Source organism: Sus scrofa, chromosome 1 (assembly GCF_000003025.6).
Source record: "Sus scrofa isolate TJ Tabasco breed Duroc chromosome 1, Sscrofa11.1, whole genome shotgun sequence".
Lineage (NCBI taxonomy): Eukaryota > Metazoa > Chordata > Mammalia > Artiodactyla > Suidae > Sus > Sus scrofa.
Window position 1 is genome coordinate 37,809,586 of NC_010443.5, and position 23,214 is coordinate 37,832,799.

The 23,214-nt window shown below is 36.9% G+C and overlaps 1 protein-coding gene across 1 annotated transcript in view; it reads right to left on the reverse strand.

The window, feature by feature from the left end:
- The window catches only part of RNF217 (ring finger protein 217), a 127,764-nt gene that overhangs the window by 25,227 nt on the left and 79,323 nt on the right, over window positions 1–23,214 (reverse strand). The window contains exon 3 of the mRNA XM_021072754.1: window positions 10,900–11,064. Coding sequence (XP_020928413.1) covers window positions 10,900–11,064 — 165 coding nt within the window. The remainder of the gene's footprint in view (window positions 1–10,899; window positions 11,065–23,214) is intronic.

Here is a 23,214-nt window from a genome sequence, read left to right on the forward strand (position 1 = left end):
AGAACAAGTTCACCAGTTAGGAAGACGCAGAGGTAGGGAGACCATTCCCAGTGGAGCATATTCAGAGAACTGTATTCATGAAATGAGAAGTAACTTGTACCGGCCCTATCGCAGCATTTCTCACTCTCCATTTTAAAACTCGTTAACTATCTGTCTCTCTCTGTTCCAACCCTCTACTCTTTCAGTTGATGAGATCTATCTTATTTGTTTTTTATTAAAGGGATTCGCACAGATCCTGTCACGTAGCATGTTTTCAATAAATAGTTATTAAAAGAACAAGTGAGTATTACCCATGACCCTTTAATTGCCAAATCCAATGAACATGTTTTTAATTCTTATTTTTTCTGCCTCTCAGTGTCATTTAATCAGCCGATCACTGATTAAATCAGTTGGTCACTTCCCTCTGACCTTTGATATACTCTGGCTTCAATGATACTTTTTTTTCCAGGTACTCCTCTTATCTCTTTCAGGTTCTTGTTTCTTAACTTACCTCTTAGTTCTGATCATGAATCACCACTTTGCACATACTCTTTGGGTGATCTCTATCATACTCAAATGGTTTCAACTTCCCTCCACTGGCTCTCATTTCTTTTTTCTTTTTGGTCTTTTTAGGGCCGCACCTGCAGCATGTGGAAGCTCCCAGGCTAGGGGTTGAATCAGAGCTACAGCTGCCGGCCTACGCCACAGCCCCAGCAACTCCAGATTTGAGCCATGTCTGCGACCTCCGTCACATCTCATGGCAACGCCAGATCCTTAGGCCACTGAGTGAGTCCAGGGATCGAATCCGCAAGCTCATGGTTCCTAGTCGGGTTCGTTACCACTGAGCCTCAGTGGGAACTTCTTCATTTCTTAATTTTCATTGTGTACCTGACCCCTGAGCTGTAGAGTTTGTAGCAACTGTCTGGGGCCATACACATTTGTATGCCCTACAGTCATTTCAAAATCAAATAAGCAAAACCAAGCTCATCAGCATTCCATGGCCCCTTAGCCCAACAACAACACTAACTTCATTCCATTATTTTATCTCAGTTTATGGTAAAACCTTCCATTTAGATACCCAAGCTAAATATCTGGTTGTTACCCTTTTCTTACTTCCTACCTCCAGCTATTCATCAAGATGAGGCAGTTTTAGCTCCAAGATTATTTATCTAGTCCTTGTCCTCCTCTCTAGCCACTGCTGCTACCTTAGGTCATACAATCATCAACTACTTTCATGTAATCAATAGCAACTAAACTAAACTATAAATTGGATACCACCATTCCCCTTGTTTACAACTTTTGAGTCTGGAGGATAAAATCCAATTTTCTTAACATTGCATGCAAAGCCCAGGCTTCTGTTTGTTTCTACAGCCCCACCTTTCACCACTTCCTTCTGTGAGCCTTACCCTAAAGGAACCATAAAGTGCCTATAGCTCCCATATATAGCACTCATTTCCTGGCTCGGAGCCCTGTTCTTTTGAATGTAATACTCCCACCCATGGATACCTTTCACCATGCCCAAATCCAACCAGTAATCCTCAACAACCTCGCTCTCCCTGGATTCCCCAAGATGAATGGAGATGTCCCCATTGCCATGAACTCTCCTATATATTCCATGCAAATCCCTATGGAGTGCAGCAGGGCTTTATCGTCTGTAGGGTGGAGACTGTGTCTCCCTTTCTGTGAGTTTCATGGGAAAAAGGACTATGCGGTACAGAACACATAAGGGATTCTCACTAAAAGTACATATAATTGGGAAAGAAAAATGACATCCATTCATTCAACAATTTTCTATTTAGTGCTACACAGTGCCTAGCATGGCTCCAAATAATGAAGGCACCTCGAGAATGAAAATAGATCAAAATTCCTATTCTCATGATGCAAAATATAGCCACTATTTTAAATAGGGATAAGCAATATGATGCTATGGAGAAAAAATAAAGCCTATAAGGGGATTTTACTATTTTGCTCTTGAGGTAGTAACTATGCATATGCATATATATATATATATACACACACTAATTTTGTCCTCATTCTAAAATGTCAAACAAAAAGGATAGCCATCGATTACATTTAAGCTTCACTTCATAGTTTCTTAAGTCCAAATTTATGCTTTTTTTTTTTCACTGTGGTACCTGCGGCACATGAAATCAGAGCTGCAGTCGCTGGCCCACATCAGTCACAGCAACACTGGATCTGAGCCTCATCTGCCACCTACACCACAGTCCGTGGCAACGCTGGATCTTTAACCCACTGAGCTAGGGCAGGGATCAAACCCACATCTTCACAGACACTAAATTGGGTTCTTAATCCACTAAGCCACAATGGGAACTCCCTAAATGTGTGCATTTTACATGGGTTCATAAATTTGACTGCTTCTTTTTGTCTTTTAATGTCATGGTACCTGAGCATTTACATGTTGAAATACATACTATTTCACTATATTTTTACTTATTTTTATTTTATATTATAATTAGGACTATATATACATTTTGCCTTTTTAGGGCCACCCCCATGGCATATGGAAGTTTCCAGGTAGGGGTCGAATCGGAGCTGAAGCCACCACCCTACATCACAGCCACAGCAACTCGGAATCCTTAACCCACTGAGCAAGGCCAGCGATCAAACCTGCGTCCTCACAGATACTAGTTGGGTTGTTAATGCTGAGCCACAATGGGAACTCCTATATTGATTTTTAATGAAATGTTCTATATATTCACATTATACATTTAATCTCAGGACAGTAAACAAATGTTAAAGTTATTAGGCATAAAAATAGGGCATTGGATGCAATACAATTTTCATCCTAGAAAATATTTGCCATCAGTCAGGCTCTTTTAGCTTTGGCACTCCAAGAAACCAAGTGGCAGTGATAACCATTGCTTCAAACTTAGTGACTTAAAGCAATCTGGAGAGTAAAAATTGATAATTAACAGTCAAGGAGAGGCTATTTTATTTTCTATAATGGGCACTGTTTAAAAGCAGTTGTCAGCAGTTCCCGTGGTGGCTCAGTAGTTAGAGAATCCGACTAGAACTGTGAGGTTGCAGGTTTGATCCCTGGCCTTGCTCATTAGCGAATCCGACTAGGAATCATGAGGTTGCAGGTTTGATCCCTGGCCTTGCTCAATGGGTTAAGGATCCGGCATTGCCGTGAGTTGTAGTGTGGGTCGCAGATGCGGCTCACTCGGATCCCGAATTGCTGTGGCTGTGGTGCAGGCCAGTGGCTACAGCTCCAATTAAACCTCTAGCCTGGGAAACTCTGTGTGCCGTGGGTGCAGCCCTAGAAAAGGCAAGAAGGCAAAAAAATAAAATAAAATAAAATAAAAGCAGTTGTCAGCCCTCAGCATGCTTTTGCAGATGGGTGAAGTGCTAGAGAAGTGTAGGATTGTCTATTAACACTAATACCCTAAGTTCCCTCCTCAGCCACCATATGCTACACAGCCATAGCTCAGATGTAAGGGCCCACAGACATGGCTTTGTGCTAATTTGATGTGAACAGAAGCAAATTAATCATTTCTCTGAATTAGAATATTCTTGCCTATATCATCCTATTATAGGATTTAGGAGAAGAAAATATCTGAAGGGAAATATCTTGACAGGTAAATTCCTTTAACTCCAAATTCATAGTAAATTAAGGATGAATATCATTCACTTTCCTCTGCTTGCCTTGTGGTCCAGTTACTTAACCTCTCTGAAACTGTTCCTATGTCTTGAAAGAGGGGTAATTATCCCTTTCTCACAACTTTGTTTTGAGATTTAAAGAAGACAAAAAGGTAATAACCCACATATTACTGAGCCTATCATTTTATGGTTACTGTGGAACATCTTCGGAGTTTATCAAAAGGCACTTAATAATTAAGATCTGGATGGTGCATTGGAACCTAGCATCTCAGTATCATATCTGAGGATATATATGTGTATAACTACAATGGAGAGTGATATGTAGCAAAAACAGTATGTGTTAGATAGTACTGCTATTTTTACTACTGTGGTAACACTACAAAGAAAGAGAGCATCGTACAAAGGCATTTTTATAAATAGATGGCATATACAGAACTCAGCATTCCCTGTTCATTTCTTGGCATTTCTTTTTAAAAAAGAAAAGTGACCATCCTGCCTCTTACATTATCTCTAGTCAATGTTTTGTAAAATGTCCTACATAGAGATATGGGATTATTTACATAAGAGAAAAATTAAAGTGGTCAGCTGTATGTCATCTAGTTGGTTAGGACTGTATTTGTATCACATTATATAAATGTTTACATAAATATTTCTCTTATCTGACATTAAGGAAGAGGGTAATTTGGGGTAGGGAATATTTGAGGAATTCCCCTTTAATTTTCCAAGCTCAAAAAAATCAACTATACGCTAATAAAGTTAAAAAAGTAAGAAAAAAGCTAACTGTTTTGAGAAATATTAACTCCAACTTTGCTTTAGTAAGCCTAGTATCTGAGCAACATTTAACTTTCGCCTGGGGAAGGAAAAAAAAATAAAACAGACAAATCCTTAGAGATTGCACAGGCAAACAGAGATGTATAAGCAGCTCCAGAAAGCCGTGATGTTAGAGTTCTCTGTTCCCTTGTTAGATTTTATTTACTTATTTTTAATCATGGCTATTTCTAACATTTAAAAATTAAAGATAATAACATGCATGGATTTACCACCCATATTTAATAATGTTAATATAATATTTCAGAAATATTTTTGAGGATATAACACTTTATATACTGCCTTTTTCACACAATTATTTTTTAACTTTAACTTCCTGCTGGCTTGCCTCAAATTACTGGGTAAAAGAGCCTGAAGTTATGTCCATCTTTCTTTTGAAAATACATGTGTTAAAAAATATATACTCAGAGGGCAGAAATCTGGTCTTTGTGGGGTTTTGAGTGTTAAAATCCCATTTTTAAAATATTTGAAATGGAAAAACATGAGATATCTAAAACATAAAATGTAGTTAACACTAACTGACTAGCAATAAACCTTCTGAGGAACAATCAGAAGACTAGATCATTAACCATTCTTACAAAGTTCTCATCCATATGCTTGAAGCTTTTATGATTATTTTTATCTTTAATTATGCTCATTATAATATCAGAATAATATTAGAGATTTCTAATTCTTCTTCTAAAATCTAAAATTTAGAAGCATCCAGCTGGGGTTTGCTATGATCTAACACACATTTATTAATAAATTAAAATTAAAATTAAAACACGTATTTAAGAATTTCCTTTAAATAAAATTTTTTTTTTAAAAAAGTATGTGTTAAACAATAAAATTAATATGGTAGCTGCTTTCTGGAAAAAAGGAAAGAGTGAAATAATTACTTTGTTTTTTGGTTTTAATTTAGTTAGTGGTGTATTACTCTACCATTTAAAGAACTATCAATGTACACTTTGGAATAGTATAAGTCTTTCAAGCTCTCAAGTGAAAACATAAATTTAAAAAGTCTACACTTGGAAATGGTTAAGTGTAATATATTTTACCACAATACAAAAAAATACTATCTCTTACTCTCATTTCCAAAATTTTTCATTAACAATTTAAAGTGTTCAAGTGGAACTGCTAACAGATGCGTTTACTTATTTGTTTTGTATTTTATAATCTCATGTTTGCTAATTTTTAGGTGTGCAACTCTCTTTTCATTTTCCTTGACTTAGCATTTTTTTTTTAATAATTTTTTTTATTTTCCCACTTTTTAACCTGAGAGTTTGGCAGCTAATCTGTGCTCTGACACAAGTGTCAAAATGAATTTTTGCATAAAACTGAGCAAATATTCTAATACTTCCAACAAAATTTAAATAGGCTACTTATTTTAAACTTAATTGAAACTGAAAATTATTATGAAGTAGATTTAGTTTTGTGGTAACTATTTTCCAGAAAGACATTTAAAAATTACATATATTTTGGTAGGTTAAGAATTTATACAGAATAGAAAGCATTTTTTAGGATAAAAAAGGTATCTCATAAGTGACTGAAGGAATTAAGGAAGCAATGAGATTCAAATAAGAATGGCTAAAGAAAGTTGATCTTACTATGCTGCTGTTAACTTTTCATAAAAATGTTCTATAAATGTGTTTTTAATTTTTAAAAATAAATTTAAATTTTTTTATTTAACCAAATATGTCATTCTTTTTATTTTTGGAAAGAAAGAACATACACACAAACACACTTATATCATATATATATATATATATAAATATTTCTTTTATAAATATTTTTCTCCTAATCTTAAAAAATCATCTATTATTCAGAAGTTTGATAAGTAATCTGTTTTCTACCTTTTAACTGTCTAATTTCTAGATAGTTTAACTCTTGTGTCCACCCATTTCTTATATTGGTGTTTATTATGCATTAGATATCCCACATTAATTTTTTTCCAAATTAAAATCATCTAAACAAATTGTGTCCCCCTACCCACTGATTTGAATTTTTCTCTAAACATACATCAAATTAGTATCTACTGAAGCTCTTTTATAAACTCCCCGATTTTCTTGCTGTTAATTTTTCAGGAAAATTCTGTGCTTGTACCAGTGAATGTTAAATGACTATGCTTTTGTGAAATTTTCAAATCCACACAAAGTTTGATAATTAATTCATTATTTTAATTAGTATTGCAAATAAACTTTTCTTTCATTAGCTTATAATTGTTATTTCTCCTATAATGAGCTTTAGATTACAGTTTAGTATACAGTATAGTATTCTGAAGGGAATTTAACTTATCTGAAAAATCAAAATTATTATTTATAATTGAATTTTGGCAGATAATCAGAGTGAGCATTAAAATATTTGTCCTTGCATATGTGATCAAGTTATTTATAGTGTGCTTTTTTTTAATACAAACCAATTAAGTTAAAAAAAAGACCCCCCCCAAAACAAAAAAAACCCCACAATCTGTTATGGATATAAAAGAAAGTAACAGAAGATGGAAAAGAAAATGTCAGGAAAGGAATTAATATTTTCAAATAAAGAGCTTATATAATCTGATAATAAAAAATATCCCTAACCTGACCTAAACAAATGGGCAGAGCATATGAACAGATAATTCAAAAAGGGGCATTTCAAACTCTAAAATACATGAATTTGTACTCAATCTAAAAGCAAACAAGACAACTCAAGATACAAGAAGAAAATATTTTTAAACTATTAAATCTGCATTTTAAAAATACTTGAAATGCTAATGAGAAATGATCATACAGAAATAGGTTCTCAAGTTTTTCTGGTGGAATTATAAATTATTTCAATCTTTTTAGAAAGCAAATTGGCACCATGTACCAAATATTGAAAACACTGATATCCTTTAACCCAGTGATTCTACCTTTAGAAATACATGCTTTTTAAAGGTCTAAAATACGGAAAAATACATTTTTCAAGGTAAATATCATCCACACATTATTTATAATATATAGATTTTAGAAAAATCCCAAACCCAAACAAAGCTAGCTTTGGTATCTAGTAGCAGAAGGATATTTAAGCAAATATTACATAGTTAATAAATGTGAAAACTATTTAGTAACCTAAGAAAGGTTTGACATGTTAAGTGGGAATACAAAGGATATCACATTATCTGCATACTACGATTTAAACTCTTTTAAAATTTTATTTTTTATTCTTTATTTTTATTTTTTTACTCAATGAATTTTATTACATTTGTATTTGTTTAACGATCATCACAACCTAATTTTATAGCATTTCCATCCCAAACCCTCAGTCCATCCCCCCACCCCCCCAACCTGTCTCCTTTGGAAATCATAAGTTTTTAGGAAAGAAATAATGGCATTTGCAGCAATGTGGATGGACCTAGAAATTACTTTTTTTTTTTTAAGGTCATTCAAATTGGGAAAAGACCTAGTATACTGGAGGGGTAGGATTCTGGATGAATTCTTTCTCTTTCTTTTCCAAATTTCAATCATATGGTACATGACCTTTATAAATAAAACAATAATTTAAAAATAAAAATAGGAATTTCCCATCATGGCTCAGCAGTAACCAACCCGACTAGTATCCATGAGGATGTGGGTTAGATCGCTGGCCTTACTCAGTGGGTCACGGATCTGGCGTTGCCATGAGCTGTGGTATAGGCTGGAGGCTACAGCTCTGATCTGACCCCCAGTCTGGGAACTTCCATATGCTGTGGGTGCGGCCCTAAAAAAAAAAAAGTTCCCGCTATAGTGTAACAGGATCACTGGGACGTGGGTTTGATCCCCTGCCTGGTACAGTGGATTAAGGATTCAGTGTTGCTGCAGCTGCAGTGTAGGCCACAACTATGTCTCAGATCTGATCCCTGGCCCAGGAACTCAATATGCTGGGGGGTGGTCAACCCCCCCCCAAAGAAAACAAAAAGTCAAAATAATTGTTAAAATTATGAATCCATATAAGCAAATAAACCCGTGCAGAGTACATCAATGTACTTTGGTCACAACAAAATTTTAAACACATTTGATTATTATTGAAAACATACTCATATGAAAATATATGATAATTGTTTTGTTCACCTGAAAGCATTATGTGAAATTTTTTTCATAGACTCCTAGCATCTTTTTCAGATTTATAAATGTTAACAAATTATAAGCCTTGGAATGTAAAATAAATATTAATTCATTGAGTAATATCTTCTTTTGGATTTCTATTATAAGAATGGAAAGGTTTCATGAGAGAAAATACAGTTTTATGGTTCAACAACAAAAAATCACAATCTTAAGAAAATGCAGAACTTTAAAGTCCTGTGCTTTAAAAAAATTATTCTGTGTTCAAAACAAGTCATAAAACATGACTTAAACTGACATAAATTTTATGGAACATGAAGCTCACCAGAAAGTAGGTTCTCTGCTACAAGACAGTCGTGTAGACTAATTTCATAGTTCCTTGGCTCCTTTCCTTTCAGCTTTTCAAAAGGTAATTCCTTTGAAAACCCCACACTTTTAGCTATTATTTCAATTTAGAAGCAGCATGTATGCTTTCTCTTAACTTTATTTATATTTGCTAAAACTGTGGGAAGTTGTTAGTGCACTCAGTAAATTCCTTACAGTTGGGTGCTTTTTCTTTCAATACATAAGAGTCCATTTAATGTTAGATTGAGGAGTTAAGTAACAATTGTATGTTTTTATGTATTACCTCAACTCATTCAGAATTTCCCTGTCATAGGAAAGTATTCCTCATTTAGAACCAGGCTCTCTGGTGACTGTTTCACTGCTTTCCAGAAGGACATAAAGTATACTTATGGACAAAGAGTTAAGCAGAATGACTTAAACAACACTCTTAAATTCCAACTGGTCTTTATTCAGTTTGAAACTGAGCAGCAGCTCTGAATAAAGTGAAAAGGCAAGAGAAAGAGGAAAAGACCTCATTTTCTCATTGTTCAAAGGGTGAAAAAGTGTACTGAGCAATTAATGCAGTGATTGCAAGCAATCCTACAACCAAAAGGATAATTGTGGATGAAATTGCCTTCTATAGGAAAAACAAAGAAACCTTTAGCTCAAAATATCTGTAGACATCACTCTTCAGAGAACCTGGCCATCCAAACTATTTCAAAAATTGCTTCCAATTGCTAAGAATAAAGTATGTTATTTCAGGCAATGCTTTTATTTACTCTATGTACAAACTAGTATGTGAATTTGGTGTAGTTAACCTGTGCATTATATTTATGGTCATTTACATGCTTCAGAATATTTATGGTCATTTATAGGCTTCAGAATATATACTTCAGTCTGGGTTCACATGATTAATTTTTTTTTTTTTGGTCTTTTGTCCTTTTTTAGGGCCACACCAGTGGCATATGGAGGTTCCCAGGCCAGGGATCTAATCGGAGCTGTAGCTGTAGGCCACATAGCAATGTGGGATCCGAGCCGTGTCTGTGACCTATACCACAGCTCACAGCAATGCCAGATCCTCAACCCACTGAGCGAGGCCAGGGATTGAACCCACAACCCCACAGTTCCTTTTTGGATTGATCTCTGCTGTGCCACGATGGAAACTCCAACACATGATTAATTTTTAAAAATTTTCTAGTGATTCAAATTTCATTGACCTTGGTGTTGTCTCCAGGAAGGAATTGCAGAATTGTGCTTGAAAGAAAACTAGGCCCAGTTTAGACATGATTTCCAAAAATAAATTTGGCAAAAAATGGAAACCATATATGGCAGAGCATACATATACATACACACACATAGTTTTTTAAAGTGAGCTTAAAAAAAAAAAAAACACTTCAAACTTCAACAGATCTCTATCCTATAAGCATCGAATTCAAAGTTTTCTGGCTGGGTTTTTTTGCTGATTTCTCTATAGGAGACTGTTTGCTGGCTGTCTGCAAGGTTGACTTTTAACATCTAGGTTTCTGCTCAACTGCCTGCTAATTACTTGCATGATTATCAAGAGAAAACTGAAAAAGAGGATTCATAAAGTCCTTATATTAGCTATTAGCTTCTACCTTAGCAGATTTACAATAAAGGAAACGGTCAGCTTAATGTCATCCTAAAGTGATAAGCAATGGCAGAGGGGGGAAAAAAACAAAGAATTTTAAGCATTGAGAGCCTACCTAATTGAGAAGTGATTATAGTACATGTTGGCAAACTAGAAACAATATTTTTATATCATTTTCATGCTGGCTTCATTCCTGTACACACATTTCCGTTTTTAAATGGAAAATAAGAATTTTGAAGTTTAAGATCCATATTTATATGTAGCCTCCTTAAATTCTGAAATGTAATGCAAATAAGAATGCACATTGTTTATATATATGAATTCTTCATTTTAGTTATGTAATATAATTACTCTTCTAAAATGAAACTGCAAATATTCTTTTTCTCCACACCCACATCAAGAAAGTTATACACAGAATTCACTTCAATATTGGAAAGAGCATTTTTTCAGTGATATCCAGAAGCAAAGGTTTCTATCCTTTCCTCCTAAAGCTTGGCTCACCTTGCACTTTGGACACTTCTGGGCATTCCTCTGCCCATGCTCAATTTCGCTGGCCCAGTGACGCAACAATTTGTCTCCTTTTTTGTACTCCTTGCAGTTAACACCTTCGTGCCAAGGGGAGTGGCACTTAAAACACCAGACGAATTGGCAAGTGGGGCACTGGATCTGTGTAAGGAAAAGTAATGTTAAGTACTAGCAGATGTATTTAAAGTATCTAAAAAGATAAGAATGGTGATGCTTAGGGAAATTAGCTGAAAGGCTATAATTGGTCCAGACATAAAATACCTCCCCCAGTGCAAGCCCAAAAGTATAATATGGTAGGACTCTTCTGTTATTAAAGGAGGAGTGGATTCTTTTGGCATGGGTGATTTGGCTGTTTGTAGGTCACATTGGAATTGAACACTTGGGATATTGTGGAAACCAGATTTTAAGAAAATCTCTCAGAATGAAGCACAGAGTGAAATATGAAGGCTCACAACACCCCAAATCTGCACTCAGGCTGCTGCCCTTGAATCCACCTGTCCCTTGAACCAATTTCCCAGGCATTTCCATTGCTCTCCGTACCAAAGGCCACACACACTTTTATGAAATCAAAGCCCTAGAGATGCTTCATCAAATGAAAAACACTCTGGCAAATAAACAGCTACCTCAGCATCTGCTATGAAACACCATCTAAAATAGTGGATATCTCTGGTTTGCTATTAATCTAAGGGAGTTTAATTCTAGAAATAATACCAAGGATCTTATTAGAAATATATTATGTATGGTAGTCCTAAGGCTTTTACCTAGGAAACCGTCAGAAGACATCTTTATATGTTCACTATGTGGAAGTGTTTGTGAGAACATGTGTGTATGTTCATTGAAAATATTTGTCTTCCACTTGACATGGAAGACATTTTTTCTGATTTCCTTTATTTTGAATAAGAGTAAAGTATTCCATTCTCACACAGTATTTTGGGTCCTCACTTCTAAAAATATATGGGTATAACTTGATTTTCTCAGCCCCATTTGATTAAGGTGAATTAATAAAATGTCTCACTCTAAACAACGATAATGGACTTTCTCTGTGTTCTTGTGTATTACTTCACTGAGCATGAGTGAACTGACTGACTACATTTTGAAGATTACTTAGAATTTCTTTTGGTAAACTGTATACAATATCACAACTTTCCCTCTTTTTGGAAAACCACTTTTTTGACAATCGTGGTTCCAAGGTACCTGAGTAGCAATTATAATCACAGCTCTTCTGTTTCTAACTCAAAGCACTGCAGTATTTACTTATTTCTAGAATAGACAGTGTTCTTTCTATGCTAATAAGAGCAACAAAAATACTTTTACTTTATATCAAAACTAATTAGTACTTTGTCATAAAATTTAAAAAATCTTTTGTGTCTCTATTTATGGAAATTCTGTGATATGGTAGTGTTTGTACTGCTTCATTACATGTGTTATTTATTTTTGTCAACAAAATAATGCTGCAAAGTGGGTATAAACTTTTTTTTTTTTTTTTGTCTTTTTGCCTTTTGAGGCCCGCTCCCACGGCATATGGAGGTTTCCAGGCTAGGGGTCTAATTGGGTTTGTAGCCACCGGCCTACGCCACAGCCACAGCAACTTGGGATCTGAGCCGAATCTGCGACCTACACCATAGCTCACGGCAACGCTGGATCCTCAACCCACTGAGCAAGGCCAGGGATCGAACCCGCAACCTCATGGTTCCTAGTTGGATTCGTTAACCACTGAGCCACGATGGGAACTCCACTTATGTTTTACATAAGTTTACAGTTGAGGAAACTAGTGCTCATAGAGATTAAATAATTTGCCCAAAGAAACATAGCAAGCATGTGTTAAGAAGACATTTAAATATAAGTTTGTCAGGAGTTCCCGTCGTGGCGCAGTGGTTAACGAATCCGACTAGGAACCATGAGGTTGCGGGTTCGGTCCCTGCCCTTGCTCAGTGGGTTAACGATCCAGCGTTGCCGTGAGCTGTGGTGTAGGTTGCAGACGCGGCTCGGATCCCGCGTTGCTGTGGCTCTGGCGTAGGCCGGTGGCTACAGCTCCGATTCAACCCCTAGCCTGGGAACCTCCATATGCCGCAGGATCGGCCCAAGAAATAGCAACAACAACAACAACAAAAAGACAAAAGACAAAAAAAAAAATAAATAAATAAATAAAAGTTAAAAAAAAAATAAATAAATATAAGTTTGTCAGATTCCAAGGCCAGCATTCTTTTAACTGTGCCCAAACACTTCCTCATGTTAAATAGCATTCTTGCTTTGATGACTGAAAATCAAAATGTAGAAGTCAAAGAAGGTCATGTGGTTAATCTACTCAGTAAATCAGAATTCTACCTGACTATCAATGTACGCTGAATTTTGAAAATCCTTTTCAAGATTTTACTCAGATTAGTAGATTCCCTTTTTTTAAGGGATTATACTATTTAGTTTTTTAAAACAATCAGCTTTACTTTTTCTGATCATTAAAGTTATTTCTAAAGTAAGAAGAATGAGTGAAAGTGGGTAACCTCCAGATAATAAAACAATGTAAAATGATCATTCAAAAACAATGAAGAATAGATGTAAATATCACATGGGGCCTATATAAATGGAATTTTTGAATGTAATGAATGAAATGGGGAAGAAGTAAAAAAAGACTCTCTTTTCCTCATGCTTCTGCCACTATTTCAGAAGGGCTTGAATATTTAATTCAGTTCTCTTCCATCAGACATTGTACCTAGTTCTAAATCACTGAACTCTAGCGCTGTTAAATTTTAAAAAACAAAGAGATTTTTTTAAATCAGTCAGTCTTAGGTTATATTTATGAAATGAATAGAAGGATGACTGTAACAGGTGCTTTGAAACTGGGATTAATTTGAAAGATGTCAGACATTATAAAGGTTCAAGGGTGTTCGCCACTGGCTGTGCGTGTGGCTGGATTTGGAAGGGGATTGCACTGTTACTTGACGTAGAAGCTCCCACCCTCGGGGGCTCCCGGCTACCGTCAAACCAATGTCTCTGCCCATTACTGCTGCATCTGTGCCTTGTCACCGTGGATTCTGTGTCCCCGTCTTTGCACAGCTGAGGGAATAGCCACCTACTCACTTTCCAAAGATGCTAGTGTTCGTCTCATCAATGTGTTTTTTCTATTGGCTTACTTTTAAATTAGCCCTTCTATTAGGAAATATAACGCAATTATATCCTGAAGTATAATATAAAGGTAAGTAATTACTGAACAGACATTTCATCATGTACAGCAAAAAACAGAATGGTATCAGGCCCTTACCAAATACACTCCCATGCCTCCTTCCTGAGGAAACAACTAGCCTGACTTTTATGACAATCACTTTCCTTTTCTTTACAGTTTTATCACATATTTGGAAACTTGATTTATGACAAAAGTAGCAATACATAGCAATGGAGAAAAAAAAAGAATGTCTCTTCAATGAACAGTCTGCTACAATAGGGTATCCTTATGAACAAGATATAAAATGAGACCCCTATCTCACTTCATCACAACTCTCAATTCCAGGAGGATTAAAGACCTAAATACATTTCAGACTTTTGAATGGGGAAAAAGTTCTTAAATAAAAATAGAAAAATGAAAAAGACAAAAAAAAAAAAAAGGGTTCAAGGATCTTTGTGACCAAATGCTGAACTATCATATCCATGGATCTCTGATGAAGACAATTAGAAATATATGAGTCTCCTAAGGTACCAGAATGATAAGGAATCTGATGCTTAGGGTCCATACCAAGGAGTATGGCTCCCAACTGCACAAATGAACACCCACATTCCACTACAGATCATACTGCCAATCCGTACAGAAAACATAGACTTGGTGGCAAACTGTGAAAGCAGTTTTGCATCAAGCTCTCAAGTGAAGATAAAAAACTCAAATTCCGACCCCTCTGCTTACTGTCTCTCACTGAAAACATTAACATAACTATTGCCTTGCTTTGGATTAAAATAACAACAACTAATAGTCAATCCCAACAACCTTATGATTCAAAGACTGCACCTGAATTACTTACTGATTGTTTGGTGTGAAAATACCCTACTCACTCCAACCTTAACCATATTCAAGGTTGGCCTCATATAAAACACATGTAGACATTAACACTGCGTCTTCCTCCACGCAAAATCCCATCTGAGTAATGCCTTCTGAGAAATGCCTTTTGAGTAATTCTATTCAAAACAGAGGTCACCACTCACTATCCTTGCTACTTGAAGTGTAGTTGGAAGAGCAGCAACATCAGCACTACCTGGGAGCTTGGTGGAGATAAAGAATTCATGTCCCATTCCGGATGTACTGAACGAGAGACTGCATTTTCACAAGGTCCCTGCATTACAGTTTGAGAAGTACTGCTCTACGTCATGTGACCTCCCTTGCGCTCCCACAACTGATTACACCAGCATGAGTCCCTAAGCTACAAGCAGGTATCTATGGGGCAAGCAGCTTAAGAGGTGGCTGGCAGGAGCTTTGGGCAGGGCGTGCTCCTTGTTGAATAGAGATTAGCTAAGACAGATCTTCTCTCTAGAGGAGGGAGAAATGTATACACATGCACTCTATCTTTGCTGTAGAGGCAAAGATGGAGAAAAAGCTGAGTGACTACAGTCACATCACTGGAGAAGGCAGCAAAAGATATTCACTTCTAGTAAGACAACAGGGGGCTCTAATGCTACCATAGCTAGGGATTGATTCTCCATGAGGCCCACTTTGGTGGCTGCTGAGATGGTTTTCCTGCCCTTCCTACTTCCTGTGCAGCCTTATAGTAAGGCACATTAAGTGAGGGAGCTTGAGAGAGAGCACAGTTCTGCTTTTGGTAATTGGAGGAAATCCAATGAACACAATCTGTCTGTTGAAGTCTTAACCAGATCAAATGCTATTTGCTTCAAGATGTCTTTCCTATTTCTCCCAACCAGATTCAGCATCTGTCTTATAGAACTTACATTAGACATGTAGATGTCTAATCTCCCTAAAAGCCTACAAGTTCACTGAACATGAAGGCTGTGTCTCATTCATTCTGTATTTCCTGACTTAATTAACACAGAATTCCTTGCATGTGGTAGGCACTCAGTAAGTAAAATGAATTATTTTTGCACAGAGTGAGTACTACATTTTGGCTACCATTACAGGAGTTCCAAGAAAAATCAGTATGTCAAATTTATGACCAGTGGCTGAGATGGTAACATTACTTCTTAGATTACCAGACGATGTTTACTAAAAGTTTTATCTACATGATATTTCATTGAACATCATGATTAATGTACAGACTCTTCTAAAAGAGGCAAGGTTAGGAGTTCCGTTGTGGCTTAGCAGTTAATGAACCTGACTAGCATCCCTGAGAACATGGGTTCAAACCCCGGCCTTGCTCAGTGGGTTAAGGATCTGCATTGCCGTGACCTATGATGTAGGTCGCAGACTCACCTTGGATTGTGCATTGCTGTGGCTGTGGCGTAGGCCGGAGGCTAAAGCTCCAATTTGACCCCTAGCCTGGGGACCTCCATAGGCTGTGGGCATGGCCCTAAAGAGACAAAAAGACCAAAAAAAAAAAAAAAAAAAAAAAAAAGGAAGCAAGATTATAAGTGTTTCAAAAATAAAGCTATCAGAGTTAGAAATCTTGATTAGGAGTTCCCATCGTGGCGCAGTGGTTAACAAATCCGACTAGGAACCATGAGGTTGCGGGTTCGGTCCCAGCCCTTGCTCAGTGGGTTAACGATCCAGCGTTGCCGTGAGCTGTGGTGTAGGTTGCAGACGCGGCTCGGATCCCGCGTTGCTGTGGCTCTGGCGTAGGCCAGTGGCTACAGCTCCGATTCAACCCCTAGCCTGGGAACCTCCATGTGCCCCGGGAGCGGCCCAAGAAATAGCAACAACAACAACAACAAAAGACAAAAGACAAAAAAAAAAAAAAAGAAATCTTGATTAACTTGTTCCAAAATCCACAAAAGATTAAAGAACCTCATATTACATTTTTCACATTTGAATTCCCTTAGTTTTGCTAGAATTATGGGCTACAATGACATTCAGATGACAAATTAAACCAATCCTCTTGCCCTAAGCAAATGGTATTGTCTCTTGACAGTTCATCATGCCAATAAAGAAACAGCTCCAAAAATAAAAACAGATTTCTAAACCAAAGAGCACTTAAGCATTTTCTAGTATATACTATTACACTGCTACAGATACAATTATTTTAAATGTCACAAAGTCGTTACTTATAAAATTCAAAATATTAGACAACATCCATATATAAATGTATCACTACCAATATGAATTAATTCAGTTTTCCAAGAATAATTTGCTTTATGAGAACTTTAGTTAAGACAGATACTCAACAATGAAACATATTTGTCAATTCATTTGCGCATTCAACAAATATTTATTGCGCACCTTCAAGTAGTAGATATTGAGTGTACTGATTTTTAGACACATTAAAAAAAGGAAATACTGTCCTCAAAAAAAATTACTGAAGGTAGACAGATATGAACCCTCAAAGTTATAAAACCATGTGATAATTGCTAGAGTAGAAGTTTGGGACAAGTGGGTACCATGAAAAAGGTGCCCCAGGGAAGGTTGGAAGGGTAGAAGTCAGAGAACATACGGCCTTGAAAGATGAGTGGGCTGTCACCAGGACAAGTGATGGGATAACACTCAGGCAGAGAGCTCAACCTGAGCTGCCACAGAGGCCTGAGAGCATGTGGTGCACTGGGGAAATAGTAAGTGCTCTAATGTAGCCTGGAGAGGTGTCACTTCACCTGGGTACCCTGAGCCTTGCTGAAGTGCCCAATAAACAGAGACCAATTAGCCTTATATTAAGGTGCCTACACACCTGAGGTGTTTCTCAAAATACCCTGTGGCCCAGAAACTCCTTATGTGAACCATGTAAAATGTATGGCAGTCAGACTAGAGGGTGTCCTAAAGAAATGGATCAATATATACGTAAATAATAGGGACATCTTATAAAAAGGTTTGTAACCACTTAAGGTGGTTTTTGTAAAGAGGAGAAGATTGTGAGGCAGTACTAGATAGTATAGAGAGAAGAAGTCTCTGATGCATGGTTTTCCATATGTCCAAGGAAGCACTATCTGCTGCTTCTTAAGATCAAATCCTAAAGCAAGAATGGCAGTGGAAGAAGGTTCTCCACATGGGAAAGATGACTTGACTTTCATTCCTTAAGATTTTACCTCCTACTTGGGAATCACTCCCTGAACATAGTGCCAATAACACAGGGGCTCCTCGAGGCACTGCTCCCTGTACAGAGTCCGAAGGTGGCCAGGTCACCCTTCCCTTAATTTCTCACAGCATCGCTTACACTAAACTGGAAACTTTCCTAAGGGTTAGGGACCAAATAAGGACAAAAATGCAGAGTAATGCATGATAAGATAACCTAAAGGGAGATAGATACAATGTGTATTCACATAAGTAATCTTATCTACCTCCCTCTTATTGGTTTCCAGGTTTTGTCCTTTGAAGAGTCCTTTGTCTCTCCCTAATTTGAGAATCACCATTTCATACCAACTGATCTTGCTTCTCCTGCCTGGAAATGTCTTTAAGCTTTTATAGGCTCTAAACCTAGAAAGCAAGGCTCAGTGAAGTACCTGAGTCTATTTCTTGTCTGAGGACCCACCTCTATATAGATGAATATAAAGGGTACTGAAAGCTTCTGCTCTGATTTGTATAACTCAAATTCACTAGCCAGAGCAGTATGTCACCACTCTATTTTCAAAAGGATGCCCTATTCTGAGCAGAACATAAAAGGCTACCATCTCACAGAGACACCCATGCAAAGAGGCAAGAGGGCCAATTAAGCACATAGTAAGCGTGAGGGAAAAAATGGGAGTAGTCTCTGACCAACAGGTGAAGCAGGAGAAAGAGATCTCGTCCCGAAGGTAAAAATGAATCTTCCAAAGTAGAAGAGAATGCTTGTATAAGTAACAAGTTCCTTAACAATGAAAGTGTTCAATCAGTGTCTGAATGGCCACTTGGTAGGCATTGTGTAGAGAAGATTTATGCATGTGAAGATGAATGCACGGGGCTCCCTTATGGTTCTGAGAAAGTAAAGTTGGCAAGGCAGGAATACAGATCCTGGTAGGGAGAAAGGCACAGTTCTAACATCTTCACCCCATTTTATAATGAGCACCAGACTTGGCTTACTTTTACCACTAGTCAGCAGGCTCTTAGAAATGATTCTTCACTTGTCTCGTGTGCTAAAGATCCAAGAGATGACGTGATAAATGAAAAAAACCGAATAGTTCTCAAGCCCATGGCAGGTCAATTTATGGTTGCTCTGAGTCTCAATCATTATAGTTATTGTAGTTTTTTAAGATCGGATATAGGCTAAAATTTCAAATGAATTCCAATATTTGGCTTCTGTTGTTATAAGTTCCAACCATAAGTAAAGACTATAAAATATCATGGTTACCGTATGCATCAAGAAAGGAAACAAAATAACAACTTTAGCAAAACACTTTATTAGTAACTAGAAGGGGAAATGCAGCCTAATGAAATGCAGTAGGCCTGCATCATAGCCGAGCACTATATATTTTTTCAATGGAAACATACATAAACACACCCACTGTTTAAGCTGGCTTCTTTAAACTGGGCTCGGTGACTTCATCTTTATCTCCCTCACAAATCTATGTTAGAAACCATCATTTAAGAAACTACACTTGTTTTCTAGCAGCTCCCGACATCAGTGATGCATTACTGCCAAGAGAATTCAGTGTGTGTCGCAAGCTAAACTGATCTTGCCCGGCTGAGGCACAATTTGATTCTCAATTTGTAAACACTGTCAACTTAAAGTGATGGCATCAAGGGAAAAACTGAAGAGCAGAGTGGCATGCTAACTCCACTTTCAAGGGAAAGCTTTAAACATTTTCATAGATGGAAAAAAAATTTCCAATCGTCTTTACTAGAAGAAAGCTTAAGCACATTTTATTTGTTTGATTTTCATCTATTTATTTATAAATGAAAATTGTTCACTGGAAGGACAAGTGAAGAGGTGCAGCTGGAATCTGAACAAACAAAGGCTTGGCAGGCTCCCAGAGGCAGAAATAGTGGAAGCCACTGCCATCCCTAGGGTCCAAAGAGACAAGGGAAGAAAGGAGTTTCTGGGGCCCAGTGAGAATTAGGAACATGGGGGAGGGATGGCCGAGGGGGAAACAGTCCTGGAGGGACACAGCTCCTGCCAGAGCTTTGCAGAATTAGGAAGGGTGTGAGGGAGTAATGTGTCTACCATTCTCTCTTTCCATCCTCCCGTTTCCTGTCAAGGCCAACCCTTGGCTGAACTCAAAAAAGGAACTGAGAAGGTAAAGGAGTCTGGAGAAGCCGTCCAAAGAGGCATCTTTCTAGAGCATAGGACAGGTTGTCCTGGATGGAATACCAGACACAGAAGAGAGTAAGTTGAATATAATCAAAATTCCAGCCTTTCTTAAGCCTGTTTTAAAGTACACCAGTTAGGAACAATAAACCCATTGACCTGATTATATTCTTAAAGACCTTAGAAAAGTTCATTTCCACATGTGGAAATAGTGTATTGGTGCCGCTTTATAAAATGTAATTTCTACCCAGAGGATTTATGATTACAAAAGACAAAAAGTAATGTATAAGGTAAAAGATAATATAGAGGGAGTTTCCCCAGGACATTTATTGGTTTTTTCTCACCTTATGATGAGTCAAAGCACCAGTCTGTGAATTCAAACTAATTCATTTTCTACCCCCAAAACCTGCTCCTCTTCCTCATGACAGTCTAATTTATCCTTCCTTTACTCTGACCATCCTTTAGTCACCCAACCTTTCATTCCACTTCTCTTCTTTTTGACTCCTCCATCCCCTTCCTAATAACTCAGCATTGTTCATTCTGCTGCCTTTGTCCAATAACGATAACAAGCATAATAATTTCTTAGGATATGTCAAACATAAGCTCTTTATATGTGTGATCTTGTTTAATCCTTACTACACTCTTATGACAAGTACTATAACTACCACCAATAGAAGATATGGAAACTGTACTCAGGATTACAGAGCTGGCATGTGGCAGGCTGGTTTGAAGCCTGTGCTCTGACTCACCTATTCCAGCATAGCAAATTCAACATTTCAAGGCTTAGCTCAACACGTTTGCCCTTTAATGAAGCCTTCCCAATCTCTCCTGTCCTTTCTTCTCCTGTGTTTCCAACGTTTTCCACCCACATTTATTACAGCACACATTATTATTTATGCATTAGTCCATTTATTAGTTCCCTCAACAAATAGATTTTTGGGAGAATACTCTACCAAACACAGGGCTTGCCACAGGTTATCAGGAGTAAGCAAGCTTGGACCTGGCCTCCTAGAGACCAGTGGGAAAGAGAGACTTTCAGCAGATAACCATACAAAAACACTGTAAAATCCCAGATGATAATTGCCATGGAGAAAACCTTCAGGTGCTGGTGATGTGTTTGTCTCCAGGCATCACACAAGTACTGTTAGAGCCCAGCTATAACTTCATTTTCATTTTCTCCATGCTAACTTATTCTCTGTATTGACATGCAGCTAGAGCTGCATTAAAAAACTATAGGAACTGTTTAGACTAGAAATTAGCTTTCTAATTGGAAATTGAAATCAATCTTGTGGAAGTGGAATGGTAAAACTTTTTACCCTCATGAGTTGCAGAAATGAGAAGACAAATATGATGAATGAGAAAGACTGGATTTGACCAAAGGCAAGGTTGTCTCAATGTAAATTTCTCAGTTCAGGAATGTGCTTGTTCTGTTTCAGATAATATGAGTTTGAAAGAGTTCAGAACATAATGAAAATCTCTATTTACTCAAACTTTTGCCAGAAGGAGATGCTGAGCGAAGGTCTAGGAGGACAAACTGGCCCCTAGAAGTTCTTGTCACTGCCTGTTGATATATTTATTCTGTTTATCCCTTTTCCATCTGCAGAGTACAAAAATTTATTCAAGTGAAATCCCAAAATACATCTTTTTTAACTCAAATTTCATGCATTATACACTCAAAGGTATTTCCAGTTATAAAATTGTAATATTTTTAAGCAATTTTAACCTTGCATATTAAGTGCTTCTGAACTAATGGCAGAAAACATAATAAAGGCTCAAGAAGACAATTTGGCTCAGGATATTGTAACTCAGTGACTCAAAAAGAATAATATTGATGTATGCATTTCCAAGGTTTTATCAACAGATACAAAACCCAATTTAGGCTGTAAGCGGTATCATGAAGAGGTGTGAAATTGCTCAAACACGTTAGACATTGGTAGTAAACTCTTTTTTTGTTTCTATTGCCTCAAGACTCAATTTATTGCATTCAGGTACTTGAATTCGCTACTCGAAGTTATGGAAAACTATCCCAATTTGGAAGTGGTTTCTGTTATTGGGGAACTGGAATAAAAAAAATTCACTGATTAACCACAAAGAATGAAGATTCTAGCCTCAGTTTAGGGTGCTACACTAAAATCAGGACTGTCACAGTTGGTTTGACATGGGTATCCATGTCTGCCTTCCTCTTACTCATAATATTCCAACAGGTGTGGGCATGTAAATCAGGTAGTTAATCTGAGAACTTGAAGTCTAATGACAAAAATGCTACATAAACACTGCATTAAACAGTAAAAATCATTGCTTTGGGAATTGCTTGAATTATCCTAGAACTCTGTACAATATTGAACAGTGGAATTATTTACCTTTTCTGTTACAGATCATCTCTTCTAGAAGAGTAAATAAGAATAACAACAATCATCCCCAAGTATGCAGTAGCTTTATTTTTCTTGAAAGTTCCTTAATATTTTCACTTTATATTGAATTTTCCATCCCTCAGCTATTATTAAGGATTTTAACTGCTTCTTGATCAAGACCATTTTGTTTGTATTGAATGCCTCTTCTTCTAGAAGCAAATTTCCTTCACTTTTGCTCATCACAAGCAAAAAAAAAAACAAAAACCACAAGACAAATTTACTATTCGCCCACCACTTCTCTTCTTACCTATAACCCAACCGATAGACATGGGAGGAAGCCTGACATTGAGAAATGTTATCAGAGTACCTTTGGTTCACTCAGAATTATACAAACGAGGGACCTTATATTTTTAATTTTTCCCATTTCACTCTCAATACATGTGCATTGTGCTAAATTATGCTCATCACAACATGATTTGGTGCTCTGGATGAAATGAAACCTGTACCTGTAACATTTTGCTATTGCTGTAATTGCACCTTAAATTACATCTCCTTTCACCCATTTCATAAGAACAATATATTTTAAAGTTATTTCCACTTTGATTCAATTAGGTACACATTTTAATTACCATAGATTCCAAAATAGG